General features: G+C 42.7%; 1 protein-coding gene across 1 annotated transcript in view; it reads right to left on the bottom strand.

Annotated features, from left to right (window-relative positions):
* The window catches only part of LOC121573938 (protein turtle homolog B-like), a 195,656-nt gene that overhangs the window by 49,069 nt on the left and 123,463 nt on the right, over positions 1-23,124 (bottom strand). The window contains exons 7-8 of the mRNA XM_041886349.2: positions 15,584-15,729; positions 1,068-1,210 (exon numbers count right to left, since the gene is read on the bottom strand). Of these exons, the coding sequence (XP_041742283.2) occupies positions 1,068-1,210; positions 15,584-15,729 (289 nt within the window). The remainder of the gene's footprint in view (positions 1-1,067; positions 1,211-15,583; positions 15,730-23,124) is intronic.

The raw sequence follows: 23,124 nt of genomic DNA, 5'->3' as shown, positions 1-23,124 counted from the left end.
CATTGCAATGTTTGTATGGCGGGGCTCACCAGTGGCATAGCACTACCCCGTCATCCTGCATAGAGCTGAGGAGACGGTGGCTTCAAGATGGGATATGAAGTGAAAGGTGCGATCAGTCCCCCATTGTTCTCAGTAGTTAAACGTTCTGAATCAAAGGGGACTGAAAGCAAGGGCGAAAAGTAGGGGAAGGAAACAGAAGGAACAGCTAGATTTTGTCTGGGATATACACAACAATGTATCCACCCCTAGAAGCCTTAAACTAGGAAACGTAGCCACTAGGACGTCCTCTTTAATGCACATGTGAAGAGCTTAGTTCATCACCTTTGTTGCAGTTCCAAGCCTGAGTAGATTTCACAGTCTGTCATCCCAACTCAGGTAGAAGTTGCCCTTCTAGGCAAAGATCTACGATCAGCCTACCCCTTTTTTCCTAAACTGAACTATTAGGGGGGAAAAACACAAAACTGACTTTAGATCAATGTCTATGCGGGGCAACTTCACGCTACTCCACTAAGAATTAAGTTCTGGGGGAAGATGTATAAGAAAATATACTAAGACTAGTGAAGTCTCCACCCCCCTAAATGAAAGTTTCGGGTAAGTCTATAGGCTAAATGTCCCCTCCTCTTCCAAAATTCAAAAGATGCGAAATCGTGATTTGTCCAAATGATCATTGACGAAAAATCTGAGTACGGAACAAAGTCCCTCATTAGCCGTCGCATCCCCACAGTCTGTTCAACAGACGCTACGATACCATCTTATGTTACGTGCGTCTGTCCATGAGAGATTTTGGATTCAGTGATGTCAAACATTTTGAACATTGCAGATAGAAATATAACAAATAGAGCTGACACCATTCCCTATTCCTACCTAACAGTCAATCATATCGGTTTTACACAATACATTTATCTCTGGACGTTATGGGTCGTATTCATTAGGCACCAAACAGAAGAAAAGGGACTGAAACCGGGAGGGGCTTCCTGAGCATGTCCAATTAAAAAATTATTATTTTAGTTTTCCATTGCAAAACGTTTTGCTACAGTGTGCTCTAATGAATATGACCCTAGATTCACCTTCTCTATCCGGAGGGGGTTGCCATCTTTGGTCCACTTGACCAGCGTGACAGGCGGGTTGGCGTCTACCGGGCAGCGGATAAAGCCTGGCAGGCCAATGGCCACGTAGATGGCAGGTGGCATGTCTTTGACACGGGCAGGGTCTGGGGCGAGAGAGAGAAATACAGTGCATTTGTATTGTATTTATTTATGTTTTTATTGGACAAAGGAGAGATGGTAGGAAAGGTAGATAGTTTGTCACAAAGGCAGTGGGCTGGATTTGAACCCAAACTAACATGGGCAAATATATACTGAGAGTACAAAACATTAGGAACACCTTCCTAATATTGAGTTGCACCCGCTTTTGAAGTCAGAAAAGCCTCAATTCATCGGGGCATGGACTCTATAAGGTGTCAAAAGCATTCCACAGGGATGCTGGCCCATGTTGACTCCAATGCTTCCCACAGTTGTGTCAAGTTGGCTGGATCTCTTTTGGGTGGTGGACCATTCTTGACACACATAGGAAACTGTTGAGTGTGGAAAACCCAGCAGCGTTGCAGTTCTTGACACACTTAAACCGGTACGCCTGGCACCTACTACCATACCCCGTTCAAAGGCACTTCAATATTTTGTCTTGCCCATTCACCCTCTGAATGGCACACATACAATCCATGTGTCAATTGTCTCAAGGCTTAAAAATCCTTCTTTAACCTGTCTCCTCCCCTTCATCTACACGGATTGTAGACGATTTAACAGGTGACATCAATAAGGGATCATAGCTTTCACCTGGATTCACCTGGTCAGTTTATCATGGAAAACATTTTGTACAATGGTGTAGGCAGATGCACTAACCGCTAGCTAGACCGTCCAGGCCACGAGATAAATATCATAGTAAAACATTATCTTTATGGTGGAGTAACATTGCTAGTGATTGTCGGATCAGTACTGCAGCAGGAGCCAGGGGAAATAACAGGTTTTATGAGCACGGGCTGTCGTTACATGATAAACTGTGCTTCGGTAGCAGCTGGTCTGAGAGCAGTAGCTGTTGAGGTTGTGTGTGTGTTTGGAGTGGATGGGTAAACACTGACTAGTGAACAGGGAAATACGTTTTGAGTATGTCAATTCATTTTCTAAGGAAGGAGAATCCTAGCCAAATATATAGAATGGTATTGTGTGGATTAAAATTAGTATAGAGCAGGCTGTCCTGTATTCAGAAAGAGTCTTTCTGGAGTCACGGCTGATATAACTTTATCTGGCAGCACGGATAGACAAGAGGAAAGAGGTGTTGGCATTAAAGTCAATGCCCTAGCCTTTAACTTTGAACAAGCCCGGAAGCAGGAGAATAGTAGGGCTGCTTAGCGAAATAAGGTCAACGTAGGTTGTTTCAAAGAGGTGTTTGCACTCTCTCTTGCCAACCCGAAGCAAACTGTTCTGGATTGGATATTTTTTGCTCCATATTTTCACAAATTGGTGGATGTGTAAGCAGGTCAGCTCAGTCCAACTTGGTTTGGCTCAGTAGTGTATTCTGTGAGTGTCCATGTTATCTTGTTTAGTGTCACTATGTGGCAGAGATGACAGATTTGCCACCAACGAACTTGTCTGCATTCCCCATTAATTCCCTCTGCGGTGTCTAACCTTTTAACCAGACATGTCTCAGAGTGTGTCAGATCTGATGTGGATAATATCCCTGGCCTAAAGACAGATTCAGACTTTGTCATCAAATCAAATCAAATTTTATTGGCCACATGCGCTGAATACAACAGGTGTAGACATTACAGTGAAATGCTTACTTACAGCCCTTAACCAAAATAAAACAACAACAAAAAAGTGTTGAGAAAAAAAGAGCAGAAGTAAAATAAAATAACAGTAGGGAGGCTATATATACAGGGGGGTACCGGTGCAGATTCAATGTGCGGGGGCACTGGCTAGTTGAGGTAGTTGAGGTAATATGTACATGTGGGTAGAGTTAAAGTGACTATGCATAAATAATTAACAGAGTAGCAGCAGCGTAAAAAGATGGGGTGGGGGTGGGGGGGCAGTGCAACTAGTTCGGGTAGCCATGATTAGCTGTTCAGGAGTCTTATGGCTTGGGGGTAGAAGCTGTTGAGAAGTCTTTTGGACCTAGACTTGGCACTCCGGTACTGCTTGCCGTGTGGTAGCAGAGAGAACAGTCTATGACTAGGGTGGCTGGAGTCTTTGACAATTTTGAGGGCCTTCCTCTGACACCGCCTAGTATAGAGGTCCTGGATGGCAGGAAGCTTGGCCCCAGTGATGTACTGGGCCGTACGCACTACCCTCTGTAGTGCCTTGGGGTCGGAGGCCGAGCAGTTACCATACCAGGCGGTGATGCAACCAGTCAGGATGCTCTCGATGGTGCAGCTGTATAATTTTTTGAGGATCTGAGGACCCATGCCAAAATCTTTTCAGTCTCCTGAGGGGGAATAGGCTTTGTCATGCCCTCTTCACAACTGTCTTGGTGTGTTTGGACCATAATAGTTTGTTGGTGATTTTTTTTCCTGTAGTCCACAATCATCTCCTTTGTCTTGGTCACGTTGAGGGAGAGGTTGTTATCCTGGCACCACACGGCCAGGTCTCTGACCTCCTTCCTATAGGCTGTCTCATCGTTGTCGGTGATCAGGCCTACCACTGTAGTGTCGTCGGCAAACTTAATGATGGTGTTGGAATCGTGCCTGGCCATGCAGTCATGGGTGAACAGGGAGTACAGGAGGGGACTGAGCACGCACCCCTGAGGGGCCCCCGTGTTGAGGATCAGTGTGGCAGATGTGTTGTTACCTACCCTTACCACCTGTGGGCGGCCCGTCAGGAAGTTCAGGATCCAGTTGCAGAGGGAGGTGTTTAGTCCCAGGATCCTTAGCTTAGTGATGAGCTTTGAGGGCACTATGGTGTTGAATGCTGAGCTGTAGTCAATGAATAGCATTCTCACATAGGTGTTCCTCTTGTACAGGTGGGAAAGGGCAGTGTGGAGTGCAATAGAGATTGCATCATCTGTGGATCTGTTGGGGCGGTATGCAAATTGGAGTGGGTCTAGGGTGTCTGGGATAATGATGTTGATGTGAGCCATGACCAGCCTTTCAAAGCACTTCATGGCTACAGACGTCAGTGCTACGGGTCAGTAGTCATTTAGGCAGGTTATCTTAGTGTCCTTGGGCACGGGGACTATGGTGGTCTGCTTGAAACATGTTGGTATGGCTCAGTAGTCATGGCAGGTGAATATGGCTGCAAGAGAAAACTATTGGCTAACTAACGGTGCAGCTTTGAAAGAAATCCCTCTCAACATCTTAATCTTTGGCAAAGTGCCACAGTCTATTTATAGAAGGGGAGCGAGGAGGTGGGGTAGTGCCAGTCTTGCTACAGCTCGCATACACACTTTCTCTAACATGCACATATCCACACGTCTTTCTTTTCATGTCTTGTCTCGCTATACCACATGTACCAGAGCTGATTATTATAAATAATTCACCAGTGAAAGGGAAGAAGAGGAGGGGATCAAGTAGGAACAGTTGTACTGTCTTAGGGAGAGGATCTCTCTCTCTCTCTCTCTCTCTCTGCCTGTAATCTTGGTGTAGTGCTGCAGTGCCATCAGAGGACTAGTGGGGCCGCTATCGCCCACGCTGCCTGGCCCGCCTACCGTCTGCAGCTGACGTCACTGCAGAGGAAAGGGTTTCCACAGAGAATGATGTCACCTCTACCCCTCCTCTTTCTTTTGCTCTCCCTTTTGCAGCGCCTGTCACACACACACACAGCACCGAAACAGCCGGTCACGGTCACGACAATCTAATTCTGTGTGTGGTGGCGTATAAGGGTTTGAGTGTGTGTGGCTGCTCTCTTGGGGCAGGTATGGAAGCATGGTAGCCTGCAGCCCAACCAACCCAGCCCAACCAACCCAGAGAGGGCACAGAGATGGGAGAGGGAGAAGAGTGAGAACAGGAGCGATGGAAGGAGAGAGAGAGAGAGAAAGAGATGGAGTTGACAATGTGGCTTCAGAAAGGTAGAAGATTATAAGAGGATAGAAATAGACAGAAATAAATATGGAGAGAGAAGAGGAAGAGAGATGAAGAGAGAAAGAGTGTCCGGGTATCTCAGACAATGCAGTGCCTATGCAGTATATCTTAATGTCTTTGACGTGTTGTCTTGCAGTATTACTTAACGGCCTTGCTGCAAACAGAATGGCTTCCTTCTTTTAATTTTGTCATGCAGGCCAGTAACGTGAATGCAATGTTGTTGATCCCTTTGTATTTTCAAGTATTGTGGTGGCAGCATCATGTTATGGTATGCTTGTCATCGGCAGGGAGTGGGGAGTTTGTTAGGATAAAAATAAATATGAAAGTCTTCAGTCTTCTGAAAACCTAACTCTGGGATATAGTTTTTTTCTTCTGCAGGACAATTACATACATGTTAATGCCAAAGTGGCTTTCCAAGAGGTTTTAAGTGTTCCTGAATGGTCCAGTCTCAGTCCTGAATTAAATGTGCTTGAAAATCTGAAACAAGGTATGAATATTACTGTCTATCTATGACTCCCAACCAAGTTTATTGAGCTTGAGGAATTTTGACAAAAACAATGGATATACAGTGGGGGAAAAAAGTATTTAGTCAGCCACCAATTGTACAAGTTCTCCCACTTAAAAAGATGAGAGGCCTGTAATTTTCATCATAGGTACACGTCAACTATGACAGACAAATTATGGTGGAAAATAAGTATTTGGTCACCTACAAACAAGCAAGATTTCTGGCTCTCACAGACCTGTAACTTCTTCTTTAAGAGGCTCCTCTGTCCTCTACTCGTTACCTGTATTAATGGCACCTGTTTGAACTTGTTATCAGTATAAAAGACACCTGTCCACAACCTCAAACAGTCACACTCCAAACTCCACTATGGCCAAGATCAAAGAGCTGTCAAAGGACACCAGAAACAAAATTGTAGACCTGCACCAGGCTGGGAAGACTGAATCTGCAATAGGTAAGCAGCTTGGTTTGAAGAAATCAACTGTGGGAGCAATTATTAGGAAATGGAAGACATACAAGACCACTGATAATCTCCCTCGATCTGGGGCTCCACGCAAGATCTCACCCTGTGGGGTCAAAATGATCACAAGAACGGTGAGCAAAAATCCCAGAACCACACGGGGGGGACCTAGTGAATGACCTGCAGAGAGCTGGGACCAAAGTAACAAAGCCTACCATCAGTAACACACTACGCCGCCAGGGACTCAAATCCTGCAGTGCCAGACGTGTCCCCCTGCTTAAGCCAGTACATGTCCAGGCCTGTCTGAAGTTTGCTAGAGTGCATTTGGATGATCCAGAAAAGGATTGGGAGAATGTCATATGGTCAGATGAAACCAAAATATAACTTTTTGGTAAAAACTCAACTCGTCGTGTTTGGAGGACAAAGAATGCTGAGTTGCATCCAAAGAACACCATACCTACTGTGAAGCATGGGGGTGGAAACATCATGCTTTGGGGCTGTTTTTCTGCAAAGGGACCAGGACGACTGATCCGTGTAAAGGAAAGAATGAATGGGGCCATGTATCGTGAGATTTTGAGTGAAAACCTCCTTCCTTTAGCAAGGGCATTGAAGATGAAACGTGGCTGGGTCTTTCAGCATGACAATGATCCCAAACACACCGCCTGGGCAACGAAGGAGTGGCTTCGTAAGAAGCATTTCAAGGTCCTGGAGTGGCCTAGCCAGTCTCCAGATCTCAACCCCATAGAAAATCTTTGGAGGGAGTTGAAAGTCTGTGTTGCCCAGCGACAGCCCCAAAACATCACTGCTCTAGAGGAGATCTGCATGGAGGAATGGGCCAAAATACCAGCAACAGGGTGTGAAAACCTTGTGAAGACTTACAGAAAACGTTTGACCTGTGTCATTGCCAACAAAGGGTATATAACAAAGTATTGAGAAACTTTTGTTATTGACCAAATACTTATTTTCCACCATAATTTGCAAATAAATTCATAAAAAATCCTACAATGTGATTTTCTGGATTTTTTTTTCTCATTTTGTCTTTCATAGTTGACGTGTACCTATGATGAAAATTACAGGCCTCTCTCATCTTTTTAAGTGGGAGAACATGCACAATTGGTGGCTGACTAAATACTTTTTTCCCCCACTGTATGTAGCCCAAAGCGTTATGCAAAGTTGGTAGAATCTTGTTAAAAATGATTCATAGCTGTAATGGCTGCCAAAGGTGTTTCCACCAAACATTAACTCTGGGGGTGTGAAGACATATGCAATCAATACATCTATTTCAAAATATTATTGTTTATTAATTAAAAATGTATTCTATAATTGTTCTTTCACTTTTAAAATGTGGATTAGGTTTTGTAGATTGGTAGGAACATTTTTTATTTAATCCCTTTTTAGATGTAATTTTAAGGCAGTAAAATGTGAAACCTGTGAAAAGGGTGTGTAGACTTTCACTAGCTATTGTACATCACCACGCCCCCAAAAACCGGAGATAGTTATCACACTATACACCTACTACGCAGCCCTAACTGTCAACAATCGCTCAGCAGTCCGCTAGCTGTCAAAGACCTCAGTGGCAGAAGACAAGTATATCATAAAAATTCTAAAAATAGAACAGCTCTCTCTCCGTCTCTGCATCCTGGCTCAGGCAATGACTTGCTTTGGGAAATTGGTCGCTACTTGAGAGAAAAAAAGCTCCCTCTCTCTCTGCAGCCTGTGTCAAAAAAGTGTCTGGTCTCTGAAAGCGATGATGTAATGCTCACTCCCTCCCTCCTGACTGGTGCTGCCTGCCCCTCCTCAGGCGCATGAGAAAATAAATATCCAATTTGGAGCCGTAGAGGAGGAGAGAGTGGGGGAATGCAAAATGTCTGTTGCCTTGGCTACCCAGACGAATCATCACTACCCGCCGACTCGGGACCACATTTCTCGCCGGTGGATGGATATTACTGGTGCTCAACACTCATCCTCACCTCCATTCATTTGGAATACAATACAGCTGATTTACCTCAGGGGAATGACTAGTCTGGCGTACTTGAAAGTCACAACTCATGAATGAAAGGTGGGCTGCGCATAATATCAATTAATCAAAGCCAGTGTGACCGAAAACTAAAGAGAGCATTTCATGCTAGGAGAACATTGCTGAATGTGAAAGTGACTCGAGTGACCAGGAAGAAGAGGGACTTCAAGGTCACCATTTCAATTCTAACCCGCAGGGCTCCCGGCAATGGTGTGTGTGTGTTGGGGTTAAGAGACACAGAGTGTGTGTAGTGGTTGGATGGGATCAGGGTTGGGGCTAATATGCCCGCTTGGCCGAGCTTGTGGGTTCTGGAATTGGCTTGGTGTCCAATGTAACCTCCAATCAATTACACAGTGCAGTGGATAGAGAGAGAGTGTTTTCTATTTAACTTACTCTATACCATGGCCAGATATAGTGCCATATTTCCTGTAATCAGATTCAAAAGGCTTTAGCATCCATCAAATGTACATACAGTAAGATGGAAAATGGTCTTTGCCTTCTCGAGAGCTTGGGACAATAAGGTTCTATCTGCAAAAAGATGATTCTGAGATAATTGGATTTAAAGTTCTAAACCCTTATTGGTTTGAATGGTGTCAGCCAGCGGCGCAACTTTCACTGGGGACGGGGAAGGTCATGTCCCCCGCACATTCTGGATTTTGTAATTTTGTCCCCTTCAGTTGTATCATTGCAAAGTCATACAAAAAGCGGCAACGGTGTGCTTTAGGGACATGTGGACGCCTCTGAGCGGTCTGGTAGGCTGTTTGGAGTGTACAGCCGGCTGGATTTAGGACTGAGCGGACACCACAGAGCAGGCTGACAGACTATGTGAAGGCAAAGCTTCTGGAAGGCTGGCTGGACCAGCACGGGAGAGTTGAGCATTAGTTCAGTATGTGTTGCGCTCTTTCATCGAGTTATAAAAGCAAGCAGAGCAGAAACTGGCTACTCTTTAGTTGACTGATGTAGCTGGCAAGGTAACTGCTATTTAACTTAACAGAAAAAAACAAAACTAGTGTTTATTTGCAGTGCTGAGCTTGTATTGTAACTGACATCTAACGTTAGCTAATGTTTCATCCGCTCTCGACTAAGGTGAATGAATAAGCTATGTTAGCTAGTAGCTACCACAGCCAGGTCAGTTCTGGCTTCTAGTTGTACGGAAATGTTTTGTAGCCTTTGTTTTGACCCGTTTCAGAAGTAAATTAACTTAGCTAGCTTTTGCCAGTTGATGTACCATTCGACAGAGAGCTGGCCAAAAGTTGTCTAACGTTAGCTATTATTTTTGCCTCAATCACACTAGCTAGACCTGAATCAAACGATGAAACCATCGCCAAACGATTGAAGATTGATATTCTGACGTTTTTTCAGTGCAATGTGAGTTTTATTAGTCAGTGTGACAATGTAATGTTATTGATTTGTCAGATTCCCTAGCTAATTCCTTACTTTTCACACTGACACAGTAATAAACAGCTTTAACGTTACAGGCTTCACTGTCATGGTGCACATTAGAAGTCTGCGCAGGAGCGATTTCTTCATCCCGCTCCCGCCTGCACCCGCTAGCTTTCTGTCAGACTCCCACCCGCTCTACCGCAAGAACTGGTCCCAACCACAACAGCAGTCACGCAATGTTATTTTAGGCGTATGTGACGCAGCTCACTTGCCAGGCATGGTCACAGCAATTTTGTGCCCTATAGGCAATATTAAATGTGCAAAAATAACTTACGAAATAGGTTCAATTACCAGAGATTCTCACATGGTCCTTATATTGTACATCTGGGCTATATCAGCCAATATGCTAGATGTAGTTTGAAGAGAGCAGAATTAGAGAGACTTGCACTTTCTCTTGAGCTGTTTTTTTAGCCTACCTTTTAGGAGTGGGAAGATTTTCAGACTGAGATATATGGGTGATCAATATTTTTGCCTATTTCTAGGCAATGTAGTAAACTATAGACTAATCACAGGCCTATTTAGGAAGTACATTTCCTTGGAAAGATAACTGCCCCGTGCTTCTCAGACCATGCATAGGCTACAGCCTACTCTATTTAATTGAGACCACACGCACACCTGATCTCGCAGGTATGGCTACTGAACTGGAAGCAGCAAGAATGACGTTTTGCATAGGCCTATAATATATAGCCTACCTTTTAGGAGGACGATTTGCAGGCAGAGACAAATAAATGGGTAATCTTTCCCTTTCAATATTTACTCGCAATGCTCGCTCACCATAATAGCCTAACCTATGTGCGCATTGTGCCTTTTCCTTTTCAATTATGATTACATTTCTTGATTGCACTTTGACTCACGTTGGTTGAGCGCCCTCCACTTCATTCATTATCAATATTTATTTAGACACTGTATCCCATGTAGGCAGCCTACTCTATTTCAATGAGACCACACATACTAGGCGCACTTGAACTCTCACGCCCAACTAGGAGAGATAGGCTACTGAAGTTGAAGCAGCAAATTCTGAGTGTGTGAATAATGCCAAAAATATGTGCTTTTAATACAACATGTAGGCTAACTCATACAAAGCAGAAAGAGGACCGTTTCCAAATAATCTATGGGACAACAAAAATATTGTTATCCCAAAGTCGTCTATCTGACCGCCCGCTACCGCCCGCAGCAGGAAAAATGCTGACCGCGCCGCACTGATCTCTGTCGGGACACGTAGGTCCCGCAGGCATCCCATGGGAATGCAGCCCTCTAGTGCAGACAGTACACAACACCATGCTCATCATGTCTTAGCAGGATCAGATCGTGACAGGGGTCCCAGCAGGGTCAGACAGCCAGGGAAGACCAGTCTATGGAGCTCAGGTGAATTTTGCAGTAGGCCTATATTAACAATATCAGTGAATGATACAAAGTTCCATCTTGAATTGATGGGTATACCTACTGTAGCTACAGGACAGCAGCTTAAGCTTAAAGCTACAGTCTGGGATCTGGGAATAATGGTAATTTCAATTATTGAACCATTGATTCTATTCTTGGATAATATAATGTATAAATGTACACCAAGGTAATTCTTTGTCATGCATCATTTTAGGAGGATCAGATGGTGACAGGGGTCTCAGCAGGGTCAGGCAGCCAGGAAAGACCAGTCTGTGACGGAGGTGAAGTGTATTTTTTGCAGATACAACACTTTATTCTCTCTGTGCAGCAAACACTGGACAAGCCAGATGCTATTTTAAAGCAGTCTGATAAACCTCCAAAGTTGATTTCCAAACTGTAACAAGGGTTGATAGAGGCTTTTCCCGATGACACAAAACATGTCAAACTAAAATGTGAGCAAGACCTGGTAGAAGTTATTGATGAATGGATACAGATATGTTTGAATGCCCAGTCATGTTCATATAATCTCAGACATAAATTACTGCAGTTTAAGGAATTACATGCACTCAGAAATGTAATTCCTCTGCTGGAGGTGTAAAACACAAAAGCGGACATATTTGCATATGTTATGGTCTTGTGAAGGCTGGCTGAATTCTGGCAAAGAGTATGTTATTTTATCTCAGCATGTCTACATATTCTCCCTTCTCCCTGTTTTTGCTTGGAAATGTTGGAAAAAGACCGGAGACTGTTATTTGAAGAAACTGTGTAACCAATCATTTACAGTGGGTAAGAAATGCACTGCTATTAATTGGAAGGTTGGTTATCCTCCCACAATGTCAAGTTATGTATCACTAGATTTGATTTATTACAAGATTAAGGGTATACTGGGCAACTTTCATAAGGTCTGGATGCCTTATATGGAATACAGTACGAATAAAGGAGTCTGTATTGAAAACATGCCCACATCAGGGGAGATACCTATTTAGGCAATCCCTAGCTGCTGGGCTGTTCAGTCCTGGCCCTGGGGGTCTGCCGTCCTGTGGGTTGTCACTCTGGCTTTAGCCTAACACACCCGAAACCAATGTTGTTGGGTTCGAGCGCTGCAGGGTGGTGGACCCCTAGGGACAGGACGGGGCGACCCAGCTATATTGTGTGCAAGTAAAAAGAGCTCTACAGTACTATTAGTCCTATGATATTAATTATATGGAGGATTTGCTGCTTTTGTGTGTTAATGTATATTTTAGGTGTATGTGGGGTTTTTTGTTTTGTGTTTCTAAACCTTTCCCTTGGGAATGAAAAAAATGAAATGTGTGAACTGGGAAGGAAATTGTGTTGGGAGAGAGTTGAGTTATTGACTAGACTGGTGGGGGTCTGACGTGAAGGCGGCTCGGGCTGGCTGGTCGGTCTGGCTGAAATTTGATATAGATGATGTCTTAATAATGACAATCAAATCTTTGTATTTTTTCAAGAGTTGTTCATTTGTTTGGCTATTGGTTAAAGGTGCAACACAATATTTATCATTGAATTACAATTGCTCTAGTTCAGTCTTATTAATCACATATTTAATAATGATCTCTTACCGAGCTTGATGACGCTGGGCATTTTTGCTTACTTTTTGTTCTAAATAGAGACGGCATATTGGATTGTGTAAAAATGCAGGAAATTAGTTTTAGATGGCCAACAGAAATTCTGGGGGAGGACCCTAGAACCTCCGGCAGGTTATGCGGCTGGGACCATAGTCACCAAGAAAACAATTGGTAACCACTACGCCGTGAAGGACTGAAATCCTGCAGCGCCCGCAAGGTCCCCCTGCTCAAGAAAGCACATATACAGGGCCGTCTGAAGTTTGCCAATGAACATCTGAATGATTCAGAGGAGAACTGGGTGAAAGTGTTGTGTTCAGATGAGACCAAAATGGAGCTCTTTGGCATCAACTCAACTCGCCGTTTTTGAAGGAGGAGGAATGCTGCCTATGACCCCAAGAACACCATCCCCACCGTCAAAAATGGAGGTGGAAACATTATGCTTTGGGGGTGTTTTTCTGCTAAGGGGACAGGACAACTTCACCGCATCAAAGGGACGATGGCTGGGGCCATGTACCGTCAAATCTTGGGTGAGAACCTCCTTCCCTCAGCCAGGGCATTGAAAATGGGTCGTGGATGGGTATTCCAGCATGACAATGACCCAAAACACACGGCCAAGGCAACAAAGGAGTGGCTCAAGAAGAAGCACATTGAGGTCCTGGAGTGGCCTAGCCAGTCTCCAGACCTTAATCCCATAGAAAATCTGTGGAGGGGAGCTGAAGGTTCGAGTTGCCAAACGTCAGCCTCGAAACCTTAATGACTTGGAGAAGATCTGCAAAGAGGAGTGGAACAAAATCCCTCCTGAGATGTGTGCAAACCTGGTGGCCAACTACAAGAAACGTCTGACCTCTGTGATTGCCAACAAGGGTTTTGCCACCAAGTACTAAGTCATGTTTTGCAGAGGGGTCAAATACTTATTTCCCTCATTAAAATGCAAATCAATTTATAACATTTTTGACATTAGTTTTTCTGGATTTTGTTGTTGTTATTCTGTCTCTCACTGTTCAAATAAACCTATCATTAAAATTATAGGCTGATCATGTCTTTGTCAGTGGGAAAACGTACAAAATCAGCAGGGGATCAAATACTTTTTTCCCTCACTGTAGGTAGAGAACATTGAACAGAACAAGGCTATGTCAATAACAAAATTTGGACAAGAATGCAGATATAATCTTATAGTCTCAAGCTCTCGTTGTGGCCTATTAAGGTGGTTAGGTAAAGTATAACTCAGTAAGTAGAGAACAGCATCAGCAGGACTGTGTGTACTCAGTGGCAGTGGGACCACTCTACGGCACAGCTGCAGGTTCAAGTTGCTCTTATAGGTACAGATCTAGGATCAGCCAATGTCCTTTGTGCGGCTGATGAGTAGAATTAGGTACAGTTGAAGTCGGAAGTTTACATACACTTAGGTTGGAGTCATTAAAACTCATTTTTCAACCACTCCACATATTTCTTGTTAACAAATTATAGTTTTGGCAAGTCGGTTAGGACATCTACTTTGTGCATGACACAAGTAATTTTTCCAACAATTGTTTACAGATTATTTCACTTATAATTCACTGTATCACAATTCCAGTGGGTCAGAAGTTTACATACACTAAGTTGACTGTGCCTTTAAACAGCTTGGAAAATTCCAGCAAATGATGTCATGGCTTTAGAAGCTTCTGATAGGCTAATTGACATCATTTGAGTCAATTGGAGGTGTACCTGTGGATATATTTCAAGGCCTACCTTCAAACTCAGTGCCTCTTTGCTTGACATCATGGGAAAATCAAAAGAAATCAGCCAAGAACTCAGAAAAAAATTGTAGACCTCCACAAGTCTGGTTCATCCTTGGGAGCAATTTCCAAATGCCTGAAGGTACCACGTTCATCTGTACAAACAATAGTACGCAAGTATAAACACCATGGGACCACGCAGCCGTCATACTGCTCAGGAAGGAGACGCGTTCTGTCTCCTAGAGATGAACGTACTTTGGTGCGAAAAGATCAATCCCAGAACTGCAAAGGACCTTGTGAAGATGCTGGAGGAAACAGGTAGAATAGTATCTATATCCACAGTAAAACGAGTCCTATATCGACATAACCCGAAAGGCCGCTCAGCAAGGAAGAAGCCACTGCTCGAAAACCGCCATAAAAAAAGCCAGACTACGGTTTGCAACTGCACATGGGGAGAAATATCATACTTTTTGGAGAAATGTCCTCTGGTCTGATGAAACAAAAATAGAACTGTTTGGCCATAAAGACCATCGTTATGTTTGGAGGAAAAGGGGGGGGGGCTTCCAAGCCGAACAACACCATCCCAACCGTGAAGAACATGGGGTGGCAGCATCATGCTGTGGGGGTGCTTTTCTGCAGGAGGGACTGGTGCACTTCACAAAATAGATGGCATCATGAGGAAGGAAAATTATGTGGACATATTGAAGTAACATCTCAAGACATCAGTCCCGAAGTTAAAGCTTGGTCGCAAATGGGTCTTCCAAATGGACAATGACCCCAAGCATACTTCCAAAGTTGTGGCAAAATGGATTAAGGACAACAAAGTCAAGGTATTGGAGTGGCCATCACAACGCCCTGACCTCAATCCTATAGAAAATGTGTGGGCAGAACTGAAAAAGCATGTGCGAGCAAGGAGGCCTACAAACCTGACTCAGTTACACCAGCTCTGTCAGGAGGAATGGGCCAAAATTCACCCAATGTATTGTGGGAAGCTTGTGGAAGGCTACCTGAAACATTTGACCCAAGTTAAACCATTTAAAGGAAATGCTACCAAATACTAATTGAGTGTATGTAAACTTCTGACCCACTGGGAATGTGATGAAATAAATAAAAGCTGAAATAAATCATTATCTCTACTATTATTCTGACATTTCACATTCTTAAAATAAAGTGGTGATCCTAACTGACCTAAAACAGGGAATTTTTACTAGGATTAAATGTCAGGAATTGTGAAAAACTGAGTTTAAATGTATTTGGCTAAGGTGTATGTAAACTTCCGACTTCAACTGTATGTTCGTTAGGATGGATCTTGCAGTAGTGTACACCCAGTAGCTCTGTGTGCTCTAATGAACACAAGTACCTAAGGGGTAGGGGGTATGGGTTGACTGTAGAGGATAGGGCCAGACACTCACATTGCACTGTGAGCTGGGCAGAGGCGGACGGGGGCCGGCCCAGGCTGTTGCTGGGGCTGCAGGTGAATCTCCCAGCATCCTCGGGCTTCACGCCGCCGATGATGAGCGAGCCATCCACCAGAATACTGACTCTGTCCCTCAGGCCACTGCAGAGGAGGGAGGATTAGAGGGAGGGAAGAGCATCAATGTAGTGCCTATAACCACTTCCACAAGTACAATTTTCACTTTAACATGCATTAACGGCAATGGGAGATTAGGTGAAAATTCAATTTAAGTGTAAATTAGGATTTGCCCCAATAGCTAGGTTTCCATCCAATTGTTGACAGATTTAATGTGACTATTCTAAAATATGCTCAAAAACAATATGCACATTTTCCTACCAGAGGTGTGGTTCAATCAAACTGACTTGTTGTGGTTAAAAGGTGATGACTAGTGCACATAAAAATGACTTTTGCGCTTAATTCCCATGTACTGAATAAAAGTTCAATGTGTTTCCATTGCATTTTCAACTCTACCGATGGTTTTGTCACAAAAAATGTTTCTCTCTAGACAAGAGTTTGCTGATGAAGTGGACAGGGTAGGTTATATGATGAGATATGAATAAGAGCAAGATAATTTTATTTGATAATTGGCAGCCAAGCACCGATCATCATGTCACCAGCATTCAAATAATAGCCTACCCTCGATATTTATTGGAAATTTTAATGATCATCGTGCACTTAACCACCATTTGAAGTTCATCATAACTTATTTCATCTACCCATAAACTCAATGCTTTTCCAAGTCGTGGTGGTAGTCTTACAACGTAACATACTTCGATATGATGGTTATTATATCAATATTTGCACATAAAGGCGTTTCCACCACAATTGTCGCATAATACATTTCAAAGACAAAATAATTATCCACCCTTGCGTATTTTGTTTTGTCAACATAAGGACAGTTTACCAATAATTTCCCGTTCCCATCAGGCCTGTCGTGATTTTTTTTATTCATTAGCATGAAATGTTTGGATGGAAACCTGGTTAATGACTAAGACAGACGTGTGACTATGAAAAATAACACAGAATATTGAGGCAGAAATGATGTGACTTCACTCACAATGCTGTAAAGTACAGTGCCCAGGTGGCATAGCTTGTTGAATAATTTTCTAATATCATTGCGCATTAATACCATTGTCTAAACTTCCCTGTGCTACAATAACAGAGAAACCCTCTCCTTATAGCCAAATGAGGGCTCTTCCCTTGTCTCTCCTCGCTCCCCATCTCCCTCCACTCAGGAAGTTCCTTCTCTGGGTGTGTGGGGGTTGAAAATGCCCATAAGATCCTGTTTTGTTCTATAGACTGTACAGGCCACGCATGAGTGGATGTGGGATGGCTGGGGGCTAAGTGGGTGTCCCATAATCACAGCTAGTGGAGCGTGGAACGACACAAGCACTGTGTCACTAGATATTCCTGTCACTAGGGAAAAGAGGTGGTGGTGGTGAGGGGGGTCTTCTATCAAGTTTCAAGTTTTATTAGCCGTCTCGTATGTACAGGATACACATGGTATACACTGTCCAACAAAATGCTTACTTGCAGGTTCCTTCTCTACAATGCAACAACAATAAGAAATAATAAAAGATAAGAATACGAACATAAAGTATATAGCTTAGTAGAATTGAATAGACATTTTAGCATCAGTATAATACAGGAAGGCACAATTTATAGTCCAATATTTACACATGTATCAGGGAAGGTGGGATTGGGGGCAAGTGTTTGAATTGTGCAGTATTAGCAATAGTAAATAAGAGTCTGGTAGCAGCAGTTGTGATGCGTGTGTAGCATAAATGTACAGTGCCTTCAGAAAGTATTCATAACACTTGACTTATTCCACATTTTGTTGTGTTACAGCTTGAACTCAAAATTTATTAAATATTTTTTTCTCTCACCGTTGTCAACACACAATATCCAATAATGAAAGTGAAAACATGATTTTAGAAATTTTTGCAAATCACACCCGATTACAGCTGTGAGTTTTTCTGGGTAGGTCTCTAAGAGCTTTGCACACCTGGATTTTAAAATTTTTGCACATTATTATTTATAAAAATCTTCAAGCTCTGTCAAGTTGGTTGTTAATCATTGCTAGACAGCCATTTTCAAGTCTTGGCATTGATTTTCAATGTCGTCTTGGTAAGCAACTCCAGTGTATACAGTGGCTTGCGAAAGTATTCACCCCCCTTGACATTTTTCCTATTTTGTTGCCTTACAACCTGGAATATAAAAAAAATACAACCCCCCCCCCCCCTTTTGCAGCAATTACAGCTGTAAGTCTCTTGGGGTATGTCTCTATAAGCTTGGCACATCTAGCCACTGTGATTTTTGCCCATTCTTCAAGGCAAAACTGCTCCAGCTCCTTCAAGTTGGATGGGTTCCGCTGGTGTCCAGCAATGTTGAAGTCATACCACAGATTCTCAATTGGATTGAGGTCTGGGCTTTGACTAGGCCATTCCAAGACATTGAAATGTTTCCCCTTAAACCACTCGAGTGTTGCTTTAGCAGTATGCTTAGGGTCATTGTCCAGCTGTAAGGTGAACCTCCTTCCCAGTCTCAAATCTCTGGAAGACTGAAACAGGTTTCCCTCAAGAATTTCCCTGTATTTAGCACCATCCATCATTCCTTCAATTCTGACCCGTTTCCCAGTCCCTGCCGATGAAAAACATCCCCACATCATGATGCTGCCACCACCATGCTTTACTGTGGGGATGGTGTTCTTGGGGTGATGAGAGGTGTTGGGTTTGCGCCAGACATAGCGTTTTCCTTGATGGCCAAAAAGCTCAATTTTAGTCTCATATGACAAGAGTACCTTCTTCCATATGTTTGGGGAGTCTCCAAACGTGTTTGCTTATTTATTTCTTTAAGCAATGGCTTTTTTCTGGCCATTCTTCCGTAAAGCCCAGCTCTGTGGAGTGTACAGGCTTAAAGTGGTCCTATGGACAGCTACTCCAATCTCCGCTGTAGAGCTTTGCAGCTCCTTCAGGGTTATCTTTGGTCTCTTTGTTGCCTCTCTGATTAATGCCCTCCTTGCCTGGTCCATGAGTTTTGGTGGGCGGCCCTCTCTTGGTAGGTTTGTTGTGGTGCCATATTCTTTCAATTTTTTAATAATGCTCTGTGGGATGTTCAAAGTTTCTGATATTTTTTTATAACCCAACCCTGATCTGTACTTCTCCACAACTTTGTCCCTGACCTGTTTGGAGAGCTCCTTGGTCTTCATGGTGCCGCTTGCTTGGTGGTGCCCCTTGCTTAGTGGTGTTGCAGACTCTGGGGCCTTTCACAACAGGTGTATATATACTGAGATCATGTGACAGATCATGTGACACTTAGATTGCACACAGGTGGACTTTATTTAACTAATTATGTGACTTCTGAAGGTAATTGGTTGCACCAGATCTTATTTAGGGGCTTCATAGCAAAGGGGGTGAATACATACGCATGCACCACTTTTCCATTATTGATTTTTTAGAATTTTCTGAAACAACGTATTTTTTTAATATCACTTCACCAATTTGGACTATTTTGTGTATGTCCATTACATGAAATCCAAATAAAAATCCATTTAAATTACAGGTTGTAATGCAACAAAATAGGAAAAACACCAAGGGGGATGAATACTTTTGCAAGGCACTGTATTTGGCCTTGTGTTTTAGGTTATTGTCCTGCTGAAAGGTGAATTAATCTCCCAGTGTCTGATGAAAAGCACGCAACCAGGTTTTCCTCTAGGATTTTTCCTGTGCTTAGCGCCTTTCCATTTTTTAAAATCCTGAAAATCCAGTCCTTGACGATTACAAGCATGATGCAGCCACCACTATGCTTGAAAATATGGAGAGTAGTACTCAGTAATGTGTTGTATTGGACTTGCCCCAAACATAACACTTTGTATCCAGGACATAAAATTAATTGCTTTGCCACATTTTTTGCAGTATTTCTTTAGTGCCTTGTTGCAAACAGGATTCATGTTCTGGCATATTTGTTATTCTGTACAGGCTTCCTTCTTTTCACTTTGTCAATTAGGTTAGTATGTTGCTGATCCATCCTCAGTTTTCTCCTATCACAGGCATTAAACTCTGTAACTTTTTTAAAGTCACCATTTGCCTCATGGTGGAATCCCTGAGTGGTTTCCTTCCTTTCCGGCAACTGAGTTAGGAAGGGTGCCTGTATCTTTGTAGTGACTGGGTGTATTGATACACCATCCAAAGTGTAATTAATAACTGCACCATGCTCAAAGGGATATTCAATGTCTGCTTCTTTTTTTTTTTTTTACCAATCTACCAATAGGTGCTCTTCTTTGCGAGGCATTGGAAAACCTCCCTGGACTTTGTGGTTGAATCGGTCTTTGAAATGTACTTCTCGACTGAGGGACCTTACAGATAATTGTATGTGTGGGGTACAGAGATCACTCCAATGTTAATACTAAATTGTAATTATTTTGCGCTATGGCCTATTTATTGCCTTACCTCCATAACTTACTACATTTGCACACACTGTATATAGATTTTCTATTGTGTTATTGACTGTACGTTTTGTTTATCCCATATGTAACTCTGTGTTGTTGTTGTTTTTATCACACTGCTTTGCTTTATCTTGGCCAGGTCGCAGTTGTAAATGAGAACTTGTTCTCAGCTGGCTTACCTGGTTAAATAAAGGTGAAATAAAAAATCATGTTAAACACTATTATTGCATGCAACTTTTTACGTGACATGTTAAGCAAATGTTTACTCCAGAACTTATTTAGGCTTGCCATAACAAAGGGGTTGAATACTTATTGAGTCAAGACATTTCAGCTTTTCATTTTTAATTAATTTGTAAAAATGTCTAAAAACATAATTCCACTTTGATGTTATGGGCTATTGTGTGTAAGCCTGTGACACAAAATCTAAAATGTAGAAAAAGTCAACGGTTGTGAATACTTTCTGAAGGCACTGTATGTATTTGTGTGAGTGTGAGTGTGTATGTCTGTGTGGGTGTGTGATGTGTGTGTGTGAGTTTGAGTGTGAGTGTGTGTATGTCCGTGTGTGTGTGTATGTCTGTGTGGGTGTGGGTGTGTATGTCTGTGTGGGTGTGGGTGTGTATGTCTGTGTCTCTGTGGGTGTGTGCATGTCTGTGTGGGTGTGTGTATGTCTGTGAGGGTGTGTGATGTGTGTATGAGTGTGTGTGTGTGTGTGTGTGTGTGTATGTATGTCTGTGTGTGTATCTGTGTGGGTGTGTATGTCTGTGTAGAGTCGGTATGTTGTTCTACCTTTTTCTATCTCTATCTTTCTCTGCTCACTGTGTTTCTGTCTACATTATGGTGATGGCGTCCATTCCTCTTCCACCTTCCCTGACTGACTCTCTTATTTACTCTCTCTTCCTTCTCTCGTGTCGCTCTACCTCCTTCCTAGAGCTGGGCGATATGGACAAAAATCAATGTGGCGATAAATTGACCCATTCTTCTGCGAAAACGATAAATCAGTGATAAAAATTACATTAAGTACTTTTTGGGGGAGGTGCTAGAGCTGAAAGTTACTTTACATTTTCGGCAGGGCTCTAGACAATTTTTTTCCAGTGCCAAGTAAGACAACTGAGATGGTAGCCTATGATTAAAAAAGTAAGCTATTTCATCAAACATATTCAGGAAATTCTTGATTGATATTTTGGTCTGCAACCTGTCAAAATAGGATGCAGAATGATCAGATTTATTTTTGGTTCTTCAGAGAATTTGCAGACATCTTTGTGCATAATGACCTATAGGTTAATTATTCACCAAGTGAGAACTCAAAACACTAAGTTAGATTGCTAACTCTAAATATGATAGTGTTGTTAGATAGATTAAATAAATAAAATAAATAAAAAAGATTAATAAATTTGCCTACATGGCTATCAGTAAATGTTGGTTAATATCCTACAAAAACTTTCCAACGCTAGGCTTAGGCTACTTGATATAGGCCTATTCACTGCAAATGGTGAGCTCTGCTCGGCTCGACGGGGGAATCAAAAACTACAGTCTACTCCGGTTGTAAAGTGGTGCCATGAACATGAGAAATACATTATATACTCACAGAAAGCTTTGACTCTCCTCTCTGTAACTAGAACAGTAGTTGCTTTAAAAACTGTATTTTTCCCGCAATAGCATTTTGAGCAACGGTCATATGCTTGTGCTTCTCAGAATGCATCTCTCCCTCCTCCATGTGCACAATTGGGAGAGAGAGTGAGAGTCAGCAGTCGACAGTGAAACAGGGACAGGCAGATACTTTCATAGCAGGAATCAACATAATGCATAGGCTATTACTATTGACCAAATAATGGTTTTAGAACAATCTACAGGAACATTGTGTAGCAAAATCACCTAAAATTACCAAAGTAAGCAAAATGCTTTGGTAAGAGGAAGGCAATGCTAGTGTTGGTAATTTTTGGTTCATCATCCCAGCTCTACTCCTTCCCGACCTCCCTCCACTTCAGTCTAACTCGTTTCCTTCTGACTTTCTCCCCTCATTCCCTACTTTGCTTACATAGGCTACACTGTGCATGTACCTCTTTACCTTCCTCTCTTTCAATATTTTTCAATACCTCTCTTCTCTCTACCACACCCCCATCCTCATTCCCTACCTACTAGATCAGGGGGGACCAGAGCTTAGGCTGTAAGGGGACACCCTACCCAGGGATTGATCTCTGATGTGGGGCAAAACAAATGACCTAGTCGAAACGTTGGGTGTTTATGTGCTGGCTCTAAATAAATGAAAATTCTAAGCATATACCTTTGATATCATGTGTGTGCTTTCCCTGTGGATATATTTTTGCTAAGCATCTGGGCCCATCCCCTATGGATGAAACTGAATGAAAGTGTTCCAGTGTATGCTCTATTGAAGACTACTACTTCTAGCCTTCTGTCCTAGAGAGAAGACACATTGAACAAGAGGCACGTAGACATGTGCTGCACTCAAGCTTTTTCTGTCACTGCGGTGGTATAATGCAGCTTGTTAGACACTATTTCAGGCACTGCTGGTGTTATGCCACTGCATCATCATTTCATGTGAAGAGGAAGAAAAGCCCAATAATACGGGCAACACAAGAACTCGTAACACCTTCTCTGTGCAAGGGTCTAAAATGAGAGAACTTGAATGGGTTGTGCGTTCCATATTTATTGTGTATGTGAGTTAGGGCAGGATTTTATTTCAGAGTACTTCTGTCTCTCAAATGTTACTGCGTGCCATAACTGCACAAGGAGGACAACGATGACCAAACACACAATGTATATCCACATGGACCCATAAATGTAAGCTACTGTATTAGAGGATGTCCACATTGACATGACAACAACAAACACACTTTGACATATCCTTATAGAGTCTTGAACGCAGCTCACGAATGGTAGCTGCTATGCACAATGGTAGCTGCTGTTCCTTGCTGTCCTAGCTATGGGACATGTTTAAAATAAACTGACAACTACATTTTCTTTGTCTGAAGCACTTTGTGATAGACAATGAAGATGTCATGGCCTGTGGCGGGAGATGTGCCTATCCTGGAAGA

This window comes from Coregonus clupeaformis, chromosome 9 (genome assembly GCF_020615455.1).
Source record: "Coregonus clupeaformis isolate EN_2021a chromosome 9, ASM2061545v1, whole genome shotgun sequence".
In the NCBI taxonomy this organism is placed as follows: domain Eukaryota; kingdom Metazoa; phylum Chordata; class Actinopteri; order Salmoniformes; family Salmonidae; genus Coregonus; species Coregonus clupeaformis.
This window is presented reverse-complemented; position numbering and strand designations above follow the sequence as displayed.